Source organism: Ovis aries, chromosome 2, assembly GCF_016772045.2.
Source record: "Ovis aries strain OAR_USU_Benz2616 breed Rambouillet chromosome 2, ARS-UI_Ramb_v3.0, whole genome shotgun sequence".
NCBI lineage: Eukaryota > Metazoa > Chordata > Mammalia > Artiodactyla > Bovidae > Ovis > Ovis aries.
This window is the reverse complement of record NC_056055.1, coordinates 204,496,971-204,513,567: the sequence shown is the minus strand read 5'-3', so window position 1 is coordinate 204,513,567 and position 16,597 is coordinate 204,496,971. Positions and strand designations below refer to the sequence as shown.

The 16,597-nt window shown below is 41.7% G+C and overlaps 1 protein-coding gene across 7 annotated transcripts in view; it reads right to left on the bottom strand.

Annotated features, from left to right (window-relative positions):
• KIAA2012 (KIAA2012 ortholog) overlaps positions 1-16,597 on the bottom strand; it is a 133,166-nt gene that overhangs the window by 11,166 nt on the left and 105,403 nt on the right. For all 7 annotated transcript variants that reach the window (XM_027965099.3, XM_012142767.5, XM_004004834.6 and 4 more), the window contains 3 exons: positions 9,166-9,256; positions 6,239-6,404; positions 337-451 (listed from right to left, as the gene is read on the bottom strand). In XM_027965099.3, coding sequence (XP_027820900.2) covers positions 337-451; positions 6,239-6,404; positions 9,166-9,256 — 372 coding nt within the window. The remainder of the gene's footprint in view (positions 1-336; positions 452-6,238; positions 6,405-9,165; positions 9,257-16,597) is intronic.

The following is a 16,597-nucleotide window of genomic DNA, read 5'->3' as shown; positions in this document are numbered from 1 at the left end:
TTTCTTTGAGTGATCAAGCCTGGTCCCTGGTCCTGAAGCTAAGTGTTCTTTGGAGATCAAGAATCCGACACCGTTCACCGTAAGCTATCACTAATACAATGCGAGTTCATTTAGTAGGTGTTGGTATTATTATTGTAATTTCCTTTCTTGTTAATTACAGGCTGTTTCCTCTATCCCTGTCTCCCAAGATACTGACAGGAAGTAAGGCCTCAACACCATCTTAGCTGTGGTCGTCAAGGAGACTCAGCACAGACAGTTTGTCCGATAGGATCCATGCTGATTCACCGTAACACCTTCCAGCTCCCATTAGGTGTCTTCTCCCAGATGGACCCTTACCAACAGCAGCCTCTGCTTCCTCATGGAGTTTTCCTTCTTTCTCCCTCTTGGGTGCCTTGGACTTATCTGTCTTGGCCCTTTTCCTGCTCTTGGCTTTTTCAATCAACTCCATCTCCTAAAGGGGAAAAATTAAGGAAAGGGAACATTTTAAAGTAGAAAGCAAAGGAAAAAAAAAATCAAAAGGAGATTATTTTGGGAATTCCCTGGCAGTCCAGTGGTTAGGACTCAGCACTTTCAATACCTGGTAAGGGAACTAAGATCCCAATTGCCAACAAACAGAAATAGAAAACAGAAGAAAAGGGAGATTATGTTGAACAAGACAGAATGGCTTAGAATGGAATTTATATGGGTTCCAGATGAAGCAAATGGATGAGACAGAGAGTGTGGAGCTGGAGGGGCGATCCTAAGATTCATCCTTTGATATAATTTCAGGTATAATTTCATAGAAGAAAAGAGAAATAGAACGTACTTGATGATCTGCACCCCCCCCTTTTTAAATAATTATAAAAGGATAATTTTATTTAGTTATATCTTTTTGGCTGTGCTGGGTCTTCATTGCCGCAAAGGCGTTTCTCTAGTTGCAGAGAGCGGGCTCCTCATGGGTGGCCCCTCTGGTTGCAGAGCTGGGCTTCAGAGTGCAGGCTTCGGTAGTTGCAGTATTTAGGCTTAGTTGCCCTGTGACATGTGGGATCTTCCTGGACTGGGATCCAATCCATGTCCCCTGCATTGGCAGGAGGATTCTTAACCACTGGATCACCAGGGAAGACCTGCTCCCTTTTTTGATGCTAAACCATCATCTACAGAGCTGGATCAAAGTGAAGCAGTTTTCACCTTTGACAGATTGCTGTTGCCACAATTAATGATTAACTGGTTTAAATCAAAGCCAGCTTTATTCCCTGTTGCATCATTTGCTAGCTTTTGGGAAACTTCAAGCATATGACCATGGCTATGTCAGTTTTCGCCTTTCTCCAAGGATTGGGACAATATAGTGTTTCTTCCTAACAGGGGATGGCACAGTCAGGCCATGACTACCCCCTCAGTACCTGTAATATTGTGACAAAATAAGAAATATATGTTTGGTCTTTGAACCTAGCCTCTGACACAGAGCTCCTAAAACCCTTGCACAAACATACCTCAGAGATAGTGTGGGTTTGGTTGTAGACCACCCCAACAGTGTGAATACTGGAAATAAAGCATGTCACATGAATATTTTGTTTCCCAGGGCATATGAAAATTATGTTTACTTGTGTAGTCTATTAAAGTGTGCAGTAGCATTATGTCTAAAAAAATAGTGTGCATACCTGAATTTGAAAATGCTATATTGCAAAAAAACTGTTAACTATCATCTGAGCCTTCAACAAATTGTAATCTCTTTTTTTCTTTTTTTGCTGTGTCACAAGGCATGTGGGATCTTAGGTCCCCTACCAGGGACTGAACCTGGGCCGCAGTAGTAAAAGTGCTGAGTCCTAGCCACTGGACAACCAGAGAATTCCCCACAAATGTTCTTCATGGTATCTAGGATGCTGAATACTTTTCAGAAGGTTCTCAATTGACTTTACCCAGATCCATCCAAGGAATCACCAAGTGTGGCAGCTATAGTCTTAAGAAGTGTATTTGTTAAAAAATAAGAACTGAAAGTCAAAATGACTCCTTGATATGTGGGCTGCACAATGTTGTGTTAGAAGGCATGAAAACAACCCTAATCTTGTCCATCTCCATTAGAGCTCTTGGCTGGCTAGTTGATTGCCAACGAGCAGTAATATTTTGAAATGGATCTTTTTTTTTTCTGAGCAGTAGGTCTCAACAGTGGGCTTAAAATACTCAGTAAAACACATTGCTAACAGATAAGCTGTCATCCAGGCTTTGTTGGGCTACGTACAGAACACAGGTGGAATAGATTTAGCATAAATCTTAAGGGCCCTAGGGTTTTTGGAATGGTAAGCATGGGCTTCAACTTCAAGTCACCAGCTGTATAGCCCCTAACATGATGTCAGCCTGTCCTCTGAAGATTTGATGCCAGGCATTGATGTCTCTGCAGCTCTGAGAGTCCAAGATGGCATCTTCTTTCAATGTGAGGCTGTTCATCAACATTGAAGATTAATTATCTTAGCTAGAGCTTCTAGATAACTTGCTGCTTCACCTTCATGCCTTAAACCTTATGAACCAACATTTGCTCACTTCAAATTCTTCTTTTCCAGCTTCTTCACCTCTCTGAGTCTTCATAGACTTGAAGAAAGTTAAGACCTTGCTCTGGATTAGGCTTTGGCTTATGGGAACGTTGTGGTTGTTTTGATCTTCCATCCAGACCACTTAAACCTTCTCCATATCAGCAATAAGCCCATTTTGTTTTCTTACCATTCATGCGTTCACTGGAGTAGCACTTTAAATTTCCTTCAAGAACTTTTCTTTTCCAGTCACAACTTGGCTAACCGTTTGGTGCAAGAGGCCAAGCTTTTTGGCCACTCTCAGCTTTCCTCATTAACCATTTCTAGCTTTTGATATAAATTGGGAAACATGAGTTGTTGTTGGCTGTTGTGAGACACGTGAGACGTTTCCTTTTACTTGAACACTTAGAGGCCCCTATGGGCTTCCCTGGTGGCTCAGAGGTTAAAGCGTCTGCCTCTAATGTGGGAGATCTGGGTTCGATCCTTAGGTTGGGAAGATCCCCTGGAGAAGAAAATGGCAACCCACTCCAGTATTCTTGCCTGGAAAATCCCATGGACGGAGGAGCCTGGTGGGCTACAGTCCATGGGGTCTCAAAGAGTCAGACACGACTGAGCCACTTAAATTAACTTAACTAGAGGCCCCTGCAGGGTTATCAACTGGCCTGATTTCAGTGTTGTCGTGTCTCAGGGAATGGGGGTGGGGGAGAGGCTTGAGGAAAGGAACAGAGGGAACGGCTGGTTGGTGGAGCAGTCAGAACACACACATTTATTGATTAAATTCACCATCTCATATGGGTATGGTTCATGATACCCCAAAACAATTACAATGGTAACATCAAATATCACTCACTGATCACACTTCAGTATCATTATCAATAACTTCAGATACACAGATGACACCACCCTTATGGCAGAAAGAGAAGAACTAAAGAATTTCTTGATGAAAGTGAAAGAGGAGAGTGAAAAATTTGGCTTAAAACTCAACATTCAGAAAATTAAGATCATGGCATCCAGTCCCATCACTTCATGGCAAATAGATGGGGAAACAGTGGAGATGGTGGCTGACTTTATTTTTCTGGGCTCCAGAATCACTGCAGATGGTGACTGCAGCCATGAAATTAACAGACACTTGCTCCTTGGAAGAAAAGCTATGACCAACCTAGACAGCATATTGAAAAGCAGAGACACTGCTTTGCCAACAAAGGTCTGTTTAGTCAAAGCTATGGTTTTTCCAGTAGTTATATATGGATGTGAAAGTTGGACTATAAAGAAAGCTGAGTGCCAAAGGATTGATGCTTTTGAACTGTGGTGTTCGAGAAGACTCTTGAGAGTCCCTTGGACTGCAAGGGGATCCAACCAGTCCATCCTAAAGGAAATCAGTCCTGAATATTCATTGGAAGGACTGATACTGAAGCTGAAGCCCCAATACTTTTTTACCTGATGCAAAGAACGGACTCCTTGGAAAAGACCCTGATGCTGGGAAAGATTGAAGGCAGGAGGAGAAGGGGACGACAGAGGATGAAATAGTTGGATGGCATCACTGACTCGATGTACATGAGTATGAGCAAGCTCCAAGAGCTGGTGATGGACAGGGAAGCCTGGCGTGCTGCATGCAGTCCATGGGGTTGCAAAGAGTTGGACACGACTGAACTGAACTGATCATATATCACCAAAACAAATACAATAATAATGAAAAAGCTTGAAATGTTTCGAGAATTATCAAAATGTGACACTGAATGAAATGAGCAAATGCTGTTCGAAAAAATGGTGCTGATAGACTTGCTTGAACTTTCAATCTGTAAAATCACATTATCTGTGAAGACAATAAAGTGAAGCACAATAAAATGAGAGACCTGCCTGTAACTTCTGGAGCATAAGCATGAAAGGATTGTCTTTTGTTATTCATTAAGAAGCCCCTTTCAACAACACCTGAGATTATGTTCATACCATTATTTTGGAAAGCCCCTAAAAAGGGGCACTGGTTACCAGGAGAACCAATCACATGATCAGAACGTTGGACCTTTCAGCCGCTGCCCCTCCCACTACCTTAGAGGAGGGGAGAAGTGTTAGAAGTTGCATTAATCACCATTTGCCAGTGACTTAATCAATCGTGCTTTTGTAACAAAGCCCCTATAAAAGCTCTTAACCAAACATGTTCAGACTGCTCCAGGGCTGGTGAACACATCTGTGTGGTAGGAGGGTAGCACATCCCAAACTCCAAGGGGACGGGAACACCTGTGTTTGGGACCCGTCAGGGCCTTGCCCTGTGTGTCTCTTCCTCGCTGTTCACTTGGACGGTGAGTCCCCTACACATGAACCTTCAAGTTGTGAACTTCCAAAGATGTGGACATGCCTTTGCATGTCCAATCACATAAGGTAGTTCACGTGTCCGGTGTACATTGTCACATGCGTGTATCCTCTACAAGTGGTTGTGCTTTGGTGTACTTGACAATTTGATAGAGTAGTACAGTATCTTTACTTCAAGACCAGGATGTTCACCCAGTGCCAGCCCTTGTATGCCAGCACTGTACTAGTCTACTTTTCAAGTGTTAGTCGCTCAGTTGTGTCTGACTCTTTGGGACACCATGGACTATAGCCACCTGGCTCCTCCCTGTCCTTGGGATTCTCCAGGGAAGAATACTGGAGTGGGTTGTCATTCCCTTCTCCAGAGGATCTTTCCGACCCAGGGATCGAACCCACGTCTACAGGACTGCAGGCCAATTTTAGGGAAGATTAAAAATGTTTTGTTTCTGTATTTGTTTCTGTATTATGTATTATTTGTGTGAAAGGGCTTCCCTAGTGGCTTAGATGGTAAAGCGTCTGCCTGCAGTGTGGGAGACCTGGGTTCGATCCCTGGGTTGGGGAGATCTCCTGGAGAAGGAAATGGCAACCCACTCCAGTACTCTTGCCTGGAAAATTCCATGGACTGAGGAGCCTAGTAGGCTACAGTCCATGGGGTCGCAAAGAGTCGGACATGACTGAGCGACTTCACTTTACTTTATTTGTGTGAAAAGTATTACAAACCTATTACAGTATAGTACTATATAGCTGACTGTGTTAGCTGCGTACCTAGGCTAACTTTGTTGGACTTAATGAACAAACTGAACTTATGAACACGCTCTTGAACTCATTCGTATGTAGGGGACTTACTGTATCCTTTAAAATATCTTTTGTAATAAATCAGTAGTAGTAAGTAAATGTTTCCTGAGCTGTTCTAGCAAATTACTGAACCTGAGGATGGGTTGTAGGAACCCCCTATGTATAGCTTTTTGATCAGAAGTATAGGTGACAACCTGGGACTTGATGGCTGAAGTGGAACAGGCATGTGGGACTGAACCCTTCACCTGTGGGGCCTGTGCTAATTCCTGGTAGTCAGCGTCAGAGTAGAGTTGTAGGACCCCTGGTTGGTGTCCAGAGAGCTGCAGAATTGGTTGATGTGGGAAAACCCTTCACACATTTCATGTCAGAAGTGATATGAAAGTGTAGGAAAACTAAACGTTCTTCTAGTACCTTTGCAGAAATTAGAAAAGGGTACCCCATGCTTCAGAAAGATGCAACCCATTACTGGGATGCAGGGCATGGTGAGTGAACCACAGAGTGGATTTGAGGTCTCACTGCCCCCTTTGCAGGTGCCCTTGTCTAGTAAGCAGTCTATACAACTGGACATGGCAACCCTGCTGGGAGCACCTTCCAGGTGGGGTTTTGGACCAAGCATGTACCGAGGTGTTTGCACTCACGTTACTGACGTCGTTTGATGTCTGCTGGTTGAACAGCCTTGGCTCAGTCTTCCCTTCTTTTCCTCTTGGAAGAAAAGATGTGTCTATAGGATCCAGCCCTTCTGGTGAGTGAGGCCCATGTCCTGGAAGTCCTCTGTGCCGATGGTGTACATTATAATCTTTGCCCCTGTGAAAAAAAGTAAAACAGGACCAAACTAAAGAAAAACTCTGATGTACACACCACTATATGTAAAATAAACAAGAGAATTTGCTGTATAGCACAGGGAACTCTAGACGATACCTTGTTACAGCCTACGACGGAAAAGAAGCAGAAAAAAAGAGCTATGTACAATTGAATCACTTTGCTGTTCACCTGCAACTGTACCACAGCCTTGTCTTGGCGAAGGGGCTTGCATAACCCCATGAAGCTGTGAGCCATGCCGTGCAGGGCCACCCAAGACAGGGGGGTCAGAGTGGAGGTTTTAACAAAACGTGGTCCACAGGAGGAGGAAATGGTAACCCACTCCAGTATACGTGCCTAGAGAACCTCACGAACAGTGAAAACGCAAAAGATGTGACGCCAAGATAAGACCTCCAGTTTGGAAGGTGTCCAATATGCTATGGGGGATAGCAGAGGGCAATTACAAATAGCTCCAGAAAGAATGAAGCAGCCGGGCCAAAGCAGAAACAATCCTCAGTTGTGGATGTGTCCAGTGTTGTAAAGAGCAATATTGCATAGGAACCTGGAATGTTAGGTCTGTGAATCAAGGTAAACTGGACGTGGTCAAGCAGCAGATGGTAAGATTGAACGTCGACATCTTAGGACTCAGTGAACTAAAATGGACGAGAATGGGTTTATTTAATTCAGATGGCCATTATATCTACTACTGTGGGCAAAAATGCCTTAGAAGAAATAGCCTTCATAGACAACAAATGAGTTTAAAATGCAGTACTTGGGTACAACCTCAAAAGTGACAGAATGAGCTCGGGTCATTTCTAAGCAAACCATTCAAAATCATCATAAATCAACTATACTTCAATTAAAAAGAAAAAGAAAAACTCTAGTGAGCAGGAAGAAGGAAAATGAACAAACACTGATTGAACAACTGTGTTCTGCCAGGCACTGCACTGTGGCGGGCATTTTACACACTTGATCAGCCCTCTTTTTCTCAACACATCCCTGAATAAAGGAGATTAGAAAGTTTAGCCTTCACTTTTGGGGTTCTCTCAGGCTCAAGTTTCTTTTATCAGTGGCTTAGTAAAGTAAAGTAAATGTCGCTCAGTCCTGTCCGACTCTTTGCGACCCCATGGACTGTAGCCTACCAGGTTCCTCCATCCATGGGATTTTCCAGGCAAGAATACTGGAGTGGGTTGCCATTTCCTTCTCCAGGAGATCTTCCCAACCCAGGGATTGAACCCAGGTCTCCCGCATTGTAGGCAGATGCTTTACCATCTTTATCAGTGGCTTAGTTGAAGAAAAAGTGACCTTTAAGAAAGTGTCATCAGAACATGAACCTACCTATATATCCACTTTTTACACCCTCTGAATTTTATTCTTGATCAAATTCAGCCACCAAAGGTCATTGCTGTTTGAGTATGATCCTGTGTAGAACCACTGTCATAGACCATGTGCCTGGAGGGCAGCTGACTTATGTTCTCCAGGTAAAAATGTCACTACGACAGAGCCGCATGGATTCAGTAACAGCTGCTGCAGCAGCTACAGTTGTGTCAGGCCTGGTCCTGAATATTTTATTTTTTAGTTAAATCAGTATTATATTTACGGTGCTGGGCTAGTACAGAGCCTTACTATAGAAACTTGAGAAATACTTGTCAAATGAGGTAAATGGAATTTCCTATAAATATATGAGTCTTTAAATCATTCAGTGTCACTCTATAAAAACCCATAGAAGTATCCTTTAGAATTTAGCGGTAGGAAAACCTTTATTTCCCCTGAGGAATAAGCATGCTGCAAATGAAAACCACAAAACCTGACTGAGTTGCTCCTTTTTGGCTTTTTTTGCGTTCACATTCAGTCTGAAAGTCTGAAGTTTTCAATTTTTCAGTTTTCTCTTTTTTTTGAAAGTCTGAACTTTAGTCACTTATTGAAGATTGTTGATGTCCTTTTTTCTTTTCCTCCAGATTAAAAAAATTTTGGGGGGGGGTATTATCTAGTCTTTTTTTGTGTGTGTGGATAGGCTGGGGGTGTGTGTTATTATAAGCAGTTTAAATCCATTTTGGAGAAGATGAAATACAAAAGTTAAAAAGTGGAATTCTTCAGATAGCTGCCTCACCACCCAAGTGCTCATCCTTCTTTATTCCTAGGGAACACCCAGCCTTTTTTTGACCCAGGAGGGAATCCTTATACCACAAGGCAGGTGAGGGCAGATTCGCATATCACTGAGGCTCATGGGAGGTCACAAGAGGCTGTCGTTCCAGCTGCTTCTGCCAAACAAGGCTTAGGTCAAGTGACTAAGCCTGACTGGCTGAGCTGCTGGCTGAGGAGCTCATAGTTAGCACATAGTCAGCACGTAGGAAGCACTTAATACATGTTAGCAATTTATTAGTATTAATGGTATTATTGATTTTACCCAGGGCTGGGTGAATGCTGAGAGGAGAAACCAAGGTTGAGTTGCCCATGTTTTCTGGGCATGGCCGCAGAGCTCAGACGTGGAGAAATGGAGAAAGCAGCTTCCACACGGTTTAGAGTTCAACTTTGCTTCTCACCCACCCAGCCAAAGAACAGGTTTAAAAGTAGGAAACACATCACGATATAATCCTTCCCCCAAATCTTTGTTTCTTAGCCAGTAATTTGATTCTGGCTGCCAGAGCCTGTGGTTGGTTAGCTGAGAATCTTCATGTCGCTTAGGAAAAAACAGAAATGAGGTTCATTAAAAGCAAAGAAAACCAAAAGTTGAGAAGTCCATGTTAGGACGCCTTTGAATACTTACGCCTTTTGGACAGTATCTGCCTCAGGGGTCTGCATGTGCTCAGCCAGGGAAGCACAAAGAGGGTCAAGGGTCATATTCCTCGGCACTGGGTCTGCAAAGACAAAGAGCATCCTGAATCAGCAAAGGACAGCAGGCTGTGATCCCAGACACGAGAATACATCTACCTGGTGAGCAGTCAACAGCATGCCCATTAGAACAATAGGGTATGTTATACCTAGGAAATTCACAAATACTGCAGAAACTAGAGCTGACACATGGCAAGTGATATTAAAATCAGTAAGCCCCATTGGGAAAGCGATATGACAGTACATACCAAGATCTAGAAAAACGTTCTTGTCTTTGATCAGGAATCTCACTCCTGGGTATTATCATAAGGAAATAATTTAAAAGAAGAAACAAGCTTTTTGTACAAAGTTGTTCATTACAACATCACCAATAATAAAAAATTAGAAACAGCCAAACAATGGGAAATTTGCAATGCATTATTTTGACATTTAAAATTATGGTTGAAAAGATAAATCAGCAGTATGGAAAATATGATATAACGACAAGTGAAAAATAGTAGACTATAGAATTGTGTGTTAAAGCTCTATAAAATATGTGTGTAGATGGATAAGAGCTGGAAGAGAAAACAGAAAGAGGAAATAATATGTTAAAGGGGTTTATGGGTATTTAAATTTTTTCTTAAAACCCCAGCATTGTTATAACCTTGAAAGGAAAATTGATTAAAAAATTCTTATATTTTGAGGAAGGTTTATGCAGGCTACACAGCTATTGCTGGGTTCTCTGAAGACCATACTGGATAGGTTTTAGAATGAGAAGAGTCTCCAGACTGACTTCATATTAGACTAGGATACTTTTAATTTCAGTTACTTTAAACAATTTTTAATTATGAAAGATATATTTCATTGAAGAATATAGGAAAACACAAGTATAAATAAGAACCCTCCCCATCAACATGTAATTATTAGAATGACTAAAAAGACTGACTATACTGAGAATTAACAAAGATCCAGAGGAACCGGAATGCAAATTCACTGTTGGTTAGAATGTAAAATGGTACAACCACTTAGGAAAACAGTTTGACCATTTCTTGAAAAATTAAATATTAAATATACCATATCATCCAACCATTATACTCCTAGGTATTTTACTCAAAAAGGATAAAAGCATATGTCCACATAAGTACTTATACACAAATGGTCATAGCAACTTTATTTGCAATAGTCAAAAACTTGTAACAACCGACATACCCATCAACAGGTGAATGGATAAAATGCTAGTATATACATACAATGCAATACTACTCAGTAGCAAATAGAAAGGAAATATTGATACACTCAGCGATATGGATGAATCTCAAAAGAATTATGTGGAGTGAAAGCAACCAAAGAATGGTATATATGGTATGCTTCCATTTATATAAATTCTAGAAAGTGAAAACCAGTCTACAGTGCCAGAAAGCAGATTGGTTTGGAAATGAGAGAGACTGGTGTTAGAGACTAGAGGCAGAAGAATCATTTGGAAAAGATGAAATATTTTGTCTTGACTGTGGTGAGTTTCATGAGTACAGACATGTATCAGAACTTACCTAGTAGACCTTGAGTTCTCATCACAAGGAAAAAAAGTAACTATGTGTGCTGACTGATGTTAACTGTGGTAACCACTTTGCAATATATATCACATCATTATGTGGTACCTCTTAAACTAATTGCAATGTTATATGTCAATTATATCTCCAGAAAACTAGAAGCTGCCCCTTCAAATCATAGCAGTATTTAATGTTTCTATAGAAGAAAACTGATGGTTGAATAATTTTATATTCTGCTAAATAATTATATATAATTAAAATCTAAGGAAAAGTGAAGTTGATTGCATTAAAATCTTTATAGAAAAATAGCAATATTTAACACTTAAAGATAATTTATCTAATTGTACAATTTAAATAGGTGTAATTTATTATAAGGCTGTTTAAAAAGCTTAACAAAGTGAAGTTTTATGGCCACCTCATGCGAAGAGTTGACTCATTGGAAAAGACTCTGATGCTGGGAGGGATTGGGGGCAGGAGGAGAAGGGGAAGACAGAGGAGGAGATGGCTGGATGGCATCACCGACTCGATGGACATGAGTTTGGGTGAACTCTGGGAGGTGGTGATGGACAGGGAGGCCTGGCGTGCTGCAATTTATGGGGTCGCAAAGAGTTGGACACGACTGAGCGACTGAACTGAACTGAAGACATATTAATACAAATAAAGTGTTTAAAACAGTGCTGGCACCTGCTAAAAACAAGAATCAAAAAAAAAAAGACCCAACCACTACAACAACAAGACCCCCAAAACCCCACAAAACCTTGACTCATGATCCCTCTACTTACATACAACTGCAGCAAATATTTTGGTGTATATACTTTCATGCATATATAGTAAATATACACTCATATTTTAATAAGTTAATGAAATAATACATATAATTCAAATCAACTTTTATGTTATTAGAATCTCCCATATCATTAAATATTCTAAAAATGATTTTAATACCAGTATGGCATTTCATCCTATGGATACCTTAATTGACTTAACCAAACATGTAGCTTTTAAAATTCAAGTTGTTTTGAATTTTTATAACTAAAATGTACTTTATATAGCATATACTTATCAGGAATGTTTCTGCTTACCAGAGGACTTAATTCTTTGTCCACATCTATTACTATTGAAGAGTGTACAGGCTTAAGGGTAAAATGTCTGTTGCTGAATTTCTTCCCAGAAAATTTGTACCAATTTACATGCCAAAGAAATGGTCATTCACCCCTTCATTTATCCCATGTTTATTAAATACCTGCTACATGATGGTCATTATATTAGGTGCTGGGAATATAGTGGTGAGTAGGATGGATACACACCCTGGTCTCAGGAAGCTTAAATTTTAGTGGGGAAGATGGATACCAGCACAAAGTAAAGCAAAGAAAAATGAAATAATTTAAAAAGTTAAAAAAAAAACTTTTTGAAAGGAAGACTCTACTATTCAATCCCCTCTCTCTTTGAGCAGTAGATTCTTGCATGAATTAATTGATTTTTCCTCAACTTTGTTTATTTAAAGATATCATAACTTCAAAGAACCTCTTGATGAAAGTGAAAGCGGAGAGTGAAAAAGTTGGTTTAAAACTCAACATTCAGAAAACTAAGATCATGGTATCTGGTCCCATCACTTCATGGCAAATAGGTGGGGAAACAATGGAAACAGTGAGAGACTTTATTGTTTTGGGCTCCAAAATCACTGCAGATGGTGACTGCAGCCATTAGATTAGAAGTTCCTTGCTCCTTGGAAGAAAAGCTATATCAACATAGACAGCATATTAAAAAGCAGAGACATTATTACTTTGCCAACAAAGGTCCATGTAGTCAAAGCTATGGTTTTTTTCAGTAGTCATGTATGAATGTGAGAGTTGGACCATAAAGAAAGCTGAGCGCCGAAGAATTGATGCTTTTGAATTGTGGTGTTGGAGAAGACTCTTGAGAGTCCCTCGGACTGCAAGGAGATCCAATCAGTCCATCCTAAAGGAAATCAGTCCTGAATACTCATTGGAAGGACTGATGCTGAAGCTGAAACTCCAATAGTTTGGCTACTTGATAAGAAGAGCTGACTTATTGGAAAAGACGCTGATGCTGGGAAAGATTGAAGGCAGGAGGAAAAGGGGACGGCAGAGGATAAGATGGTTGGATGGCATCACTGACTCAATGGATATGAGTTTGAGTAAGCTCCAAGAGCTGGTGATGGACAGGGAAGCTTGGTGTGCTGCAGTCCATGGGGCTGCAAAGAGTCGGACACAACTGAGCAACTGAACTGGTAACTTCAAAAAAGGATTTGAAAAGAAAAAATGTACCTGTTATCCCACCAGCATTATTCCCTTAATACTAGTAATAGTTTACTCATTTTTCAGTGTTCAGTGGTGTCCGCACTGCCATGCAGAGGCACTTGGGTTCCTTTCTGCTATTGCCAAATGTTAAGGATGGCATCTACTGTCTCATACATCAACCTCCAGACTTTGGAGTGGGGACAAAATTGTCAATGTATGAGGTTGTTGAGGAAGCTGGAAAGGTTGATTGGCTTGGTACCCAGAATTTATTTGGTCTTGGATAACATGTAAATATTAATAGAGAGTGGGAACTGATTTAAGTATTTTTGTGATTAAGAGGAAGTCTGTGAGGGTTTATTTCCCTAACTTGCTGGCTCAGTAAAATCTGTCTCATGGAACGTATTTCACTGCTCTTCACCACTGTTTTGAAATTTGGGACAAAGCACTATATGACCAGCAGAGGGCGCTTTTGTATTGACCAAAAGCTGAGGGTTTACAACTGGTGTGATTTCACGGTTTTGATTAGAATTGATATCCTGTCACTGGGGTGTGGACCATAGAAGGGTGTTTTGTTTTGCTTCTCTAGTAAAACAACCTTATCTTTAGGAAGTATTGGAATAAACCAAGTCAGCACTTTGACTAATAACGTACAATTTTAACTGTTTTTTTTTAAAAAAAAAAAATCTAGAACAGCAGAGCATAGAAAAACTGCTGTATAATGATTACCCATGTACTTACCACCTACCTTTGTGAAATCTTAACGTTTTGCCGTATTCGATGCACATTTTTTCTGAAGAGATAAAACAATTCAGATATCACCTAAGACTTTATTGTATCACATAAAATCCTATTTCTCTCACTCTCTCCCCAGAGGGGAGTCACTAAGTCATGTCCAACTCTTTGTGACCCCATAGACTATAGTCCGCCAGGCTTCTCTGTCCGTGGGATTATCCTGGCAGGAATACTGTAGTCGGTTGCCATTTCCTTCTCCAGGGGGTCTTCCCGACCCGGGGATTGAACCCCCATCTCCTGCAATATAGGCAGATTCTTTACCACTAAACCACCATGGAAGCCCTTAAATTTGGGATTTATCAACTGAGTTCAGAATATGCTACCCCCTAAACACTGCACCTTGGCATATTGACTACTTTAAGCTGAAGGAATCTGAGAAAGGGGAGTGCAAATTATCAGACCTGCTACTCATGTAAGAGGTAGGTTCTATTGGTTGGCTGAAAAATTTGTTTGGGTTTTTCTGTAAGATGTTATGGAAAAACTCAAACAAACTTTTTGGCCAACTCAATATCTGGAGGAAGGGAGCACCCTTATCTCTGAAGACAGAGGGACTCTGAGAGGAAAGCAGACAAACAAGCCTTGCTCTCTTTCCTCCACTTGGTTACCCTTTGTACTTACCCCTTTCTCCTATCACATTTTCCCACAACTTTCCACTCTTCATCAAACCTACTTAAAAAAATGCTTAGGCTTAACCACTTCTTCGGGTCCTTATTTCTTAATAAAACCTCCCTTGTGACATAAAGCTTGTATCAAATAAATTTGTGTGCTTTTCTCTTATTAGTCTGTCTTTGTCATTTTAATTTTTCAGGCCCAGCGAGGGCCTCAAAGAGAGTAGAAGAAAAGTTTTTCCTCTCCTACACAGGTCTCTCCCAGGTGGCTCAGTGGTAAACAGTCTGCCTGCCAATGCAGGAGACATAGGAGACGTGGGTTCGATCCCCGGGTTGGGAAGATCCCCTGGAGGACGAAATGGCAACCCACTCCAGTATTCCTGCCTAGAGAATCCCATGGACAGCGGAGCCTGGCGGGCCCCAGTCCATGGGGTGGCAAAGAGTTGGACACACTGATTGCACACACTAACAGAACTTCCAGATTCTAACAACCAGTAGAGCTACCAGGCTGCGATGGCGCAGGACGGTGGAGAGGCGCTACCCCAAATCCGAGGTCGGGGCGGCGGCCGAGAGGAGCTAACCCACGTCCAAGGAGCGGCGGCGGTGTGGGCGCAGGAGGGCCGAGAGGAGCTACTCCACGTTCAAGGTCAGGAGGGGCACTCGTCCAAGGTAAGCAACAGCAGCTGCACTTTGCTGGAGCAGCCATGAAGAGATACCCCACGTCCAAGGTAAGAGAAACCCAAGTAAGATGGTATGTGTTGCGAGACGGCATCAGAGGGCAGACACACTGAAACCATAATCACAGAAAACTAGTCAATCTGATCACAGGGACCACAGCCTTGTCTAACTCAATGAAACTAAGCCATGCCATGTGGGGCCACCCAAGACGGACGGGTCATGGTGGAGAGGTCTGACAGAATGTGGTCCACTGGAGAAGGGAATGGCAAACCGCTTCAGTATTCTTGCCTTGAGAACCCCATGAACAGTATGAAAAGGCAAAATGATAGGATACTGAAAGAGGAACTCCCCAGGTCATTAGCTGCCCAACACACTACTGGAGATCACTGGAGAAATAAGTCCAGAAAGAATGAAGGGATGGAGCCAAAGCAAAAACAATACCCAGTTGTGGATGTGACTGGTGATAGAAGCAAGTTCTGATGCTGTAAAGAGCAATATTGCATAGGAACCTGGAATGTCAGGTCCATGAATCAAGGCAAGCTGGAAGTGGTCAAACAGGAGATGGCAAGAGAGAACATCAACATTCTAGGAATCAGCAAACTAAAATGGACTGGAATGGGTGAATTTAACTCAGACGACCATTATATCTACTACTGTGGGCAGAAATCCCTCAGAAGAAATGGAGTAGCCATCATGGTCAACAAAAGAGCCCGAAATGCAGTACTTGGATGCAATCTCAAAAATGACAGAATGATCTCTGTTCATTTCCAAGGAAACCAGTCAATATCACAGTAATCCAAGTCTATGCCCCAACCAGTAATGCTGAAGAAGCTGAAGTTGAACGGTTCTATGAAGACCTGCAAGGCCTTTTAGAACTAACACCCAAAAGAGATGTCCTTTTCAACATAGGGGACTGGAATGCAAAAGTAGGAAGTCAAGAAACACCCGGAGTAACAGGCAAATTGGGCCTTGGAATGCAGAATGAAGCAGGGCAAAGGCTAATAGAGTTCTGCCAGGAGAACGCATTGGTCATAGCAAACACCCTCTTCCAACAACACAAGAGAAGACTCTACACATGGACATCACCAGATGGTCAACACCGAAATCAGATTGATTATATTCTATGCAGCCAAAGATGGAGAAGCTCTATACAGTCAGCAAAAAACAAGACCGGGAGCTGACTGTGGCCCAGATCATGAACTCCTTATTACCAAATTCAGACTTAAATTGAAGAAAGTAGGGGAAACCACTAGACCATTCAGGTATGACCTAAACCAAATCCCTCATGGCTACACAGTGGAAGTGAGAAATAGATTTAAGGGACTAGATCTGATAGACAGAGTGCCTGATGAACTATGGATGGTGGTTCATGACATTGTACAGGAGACAGGGATCAATACCATCCCCATGGAAAAGAAATGCAAAAAAGCAAAATGGCTGTCTGATGAGGACTTACAAATAGCTGTGAAAAGAAGGGAAGCAAAAGGCAATGGAGGAAAGGA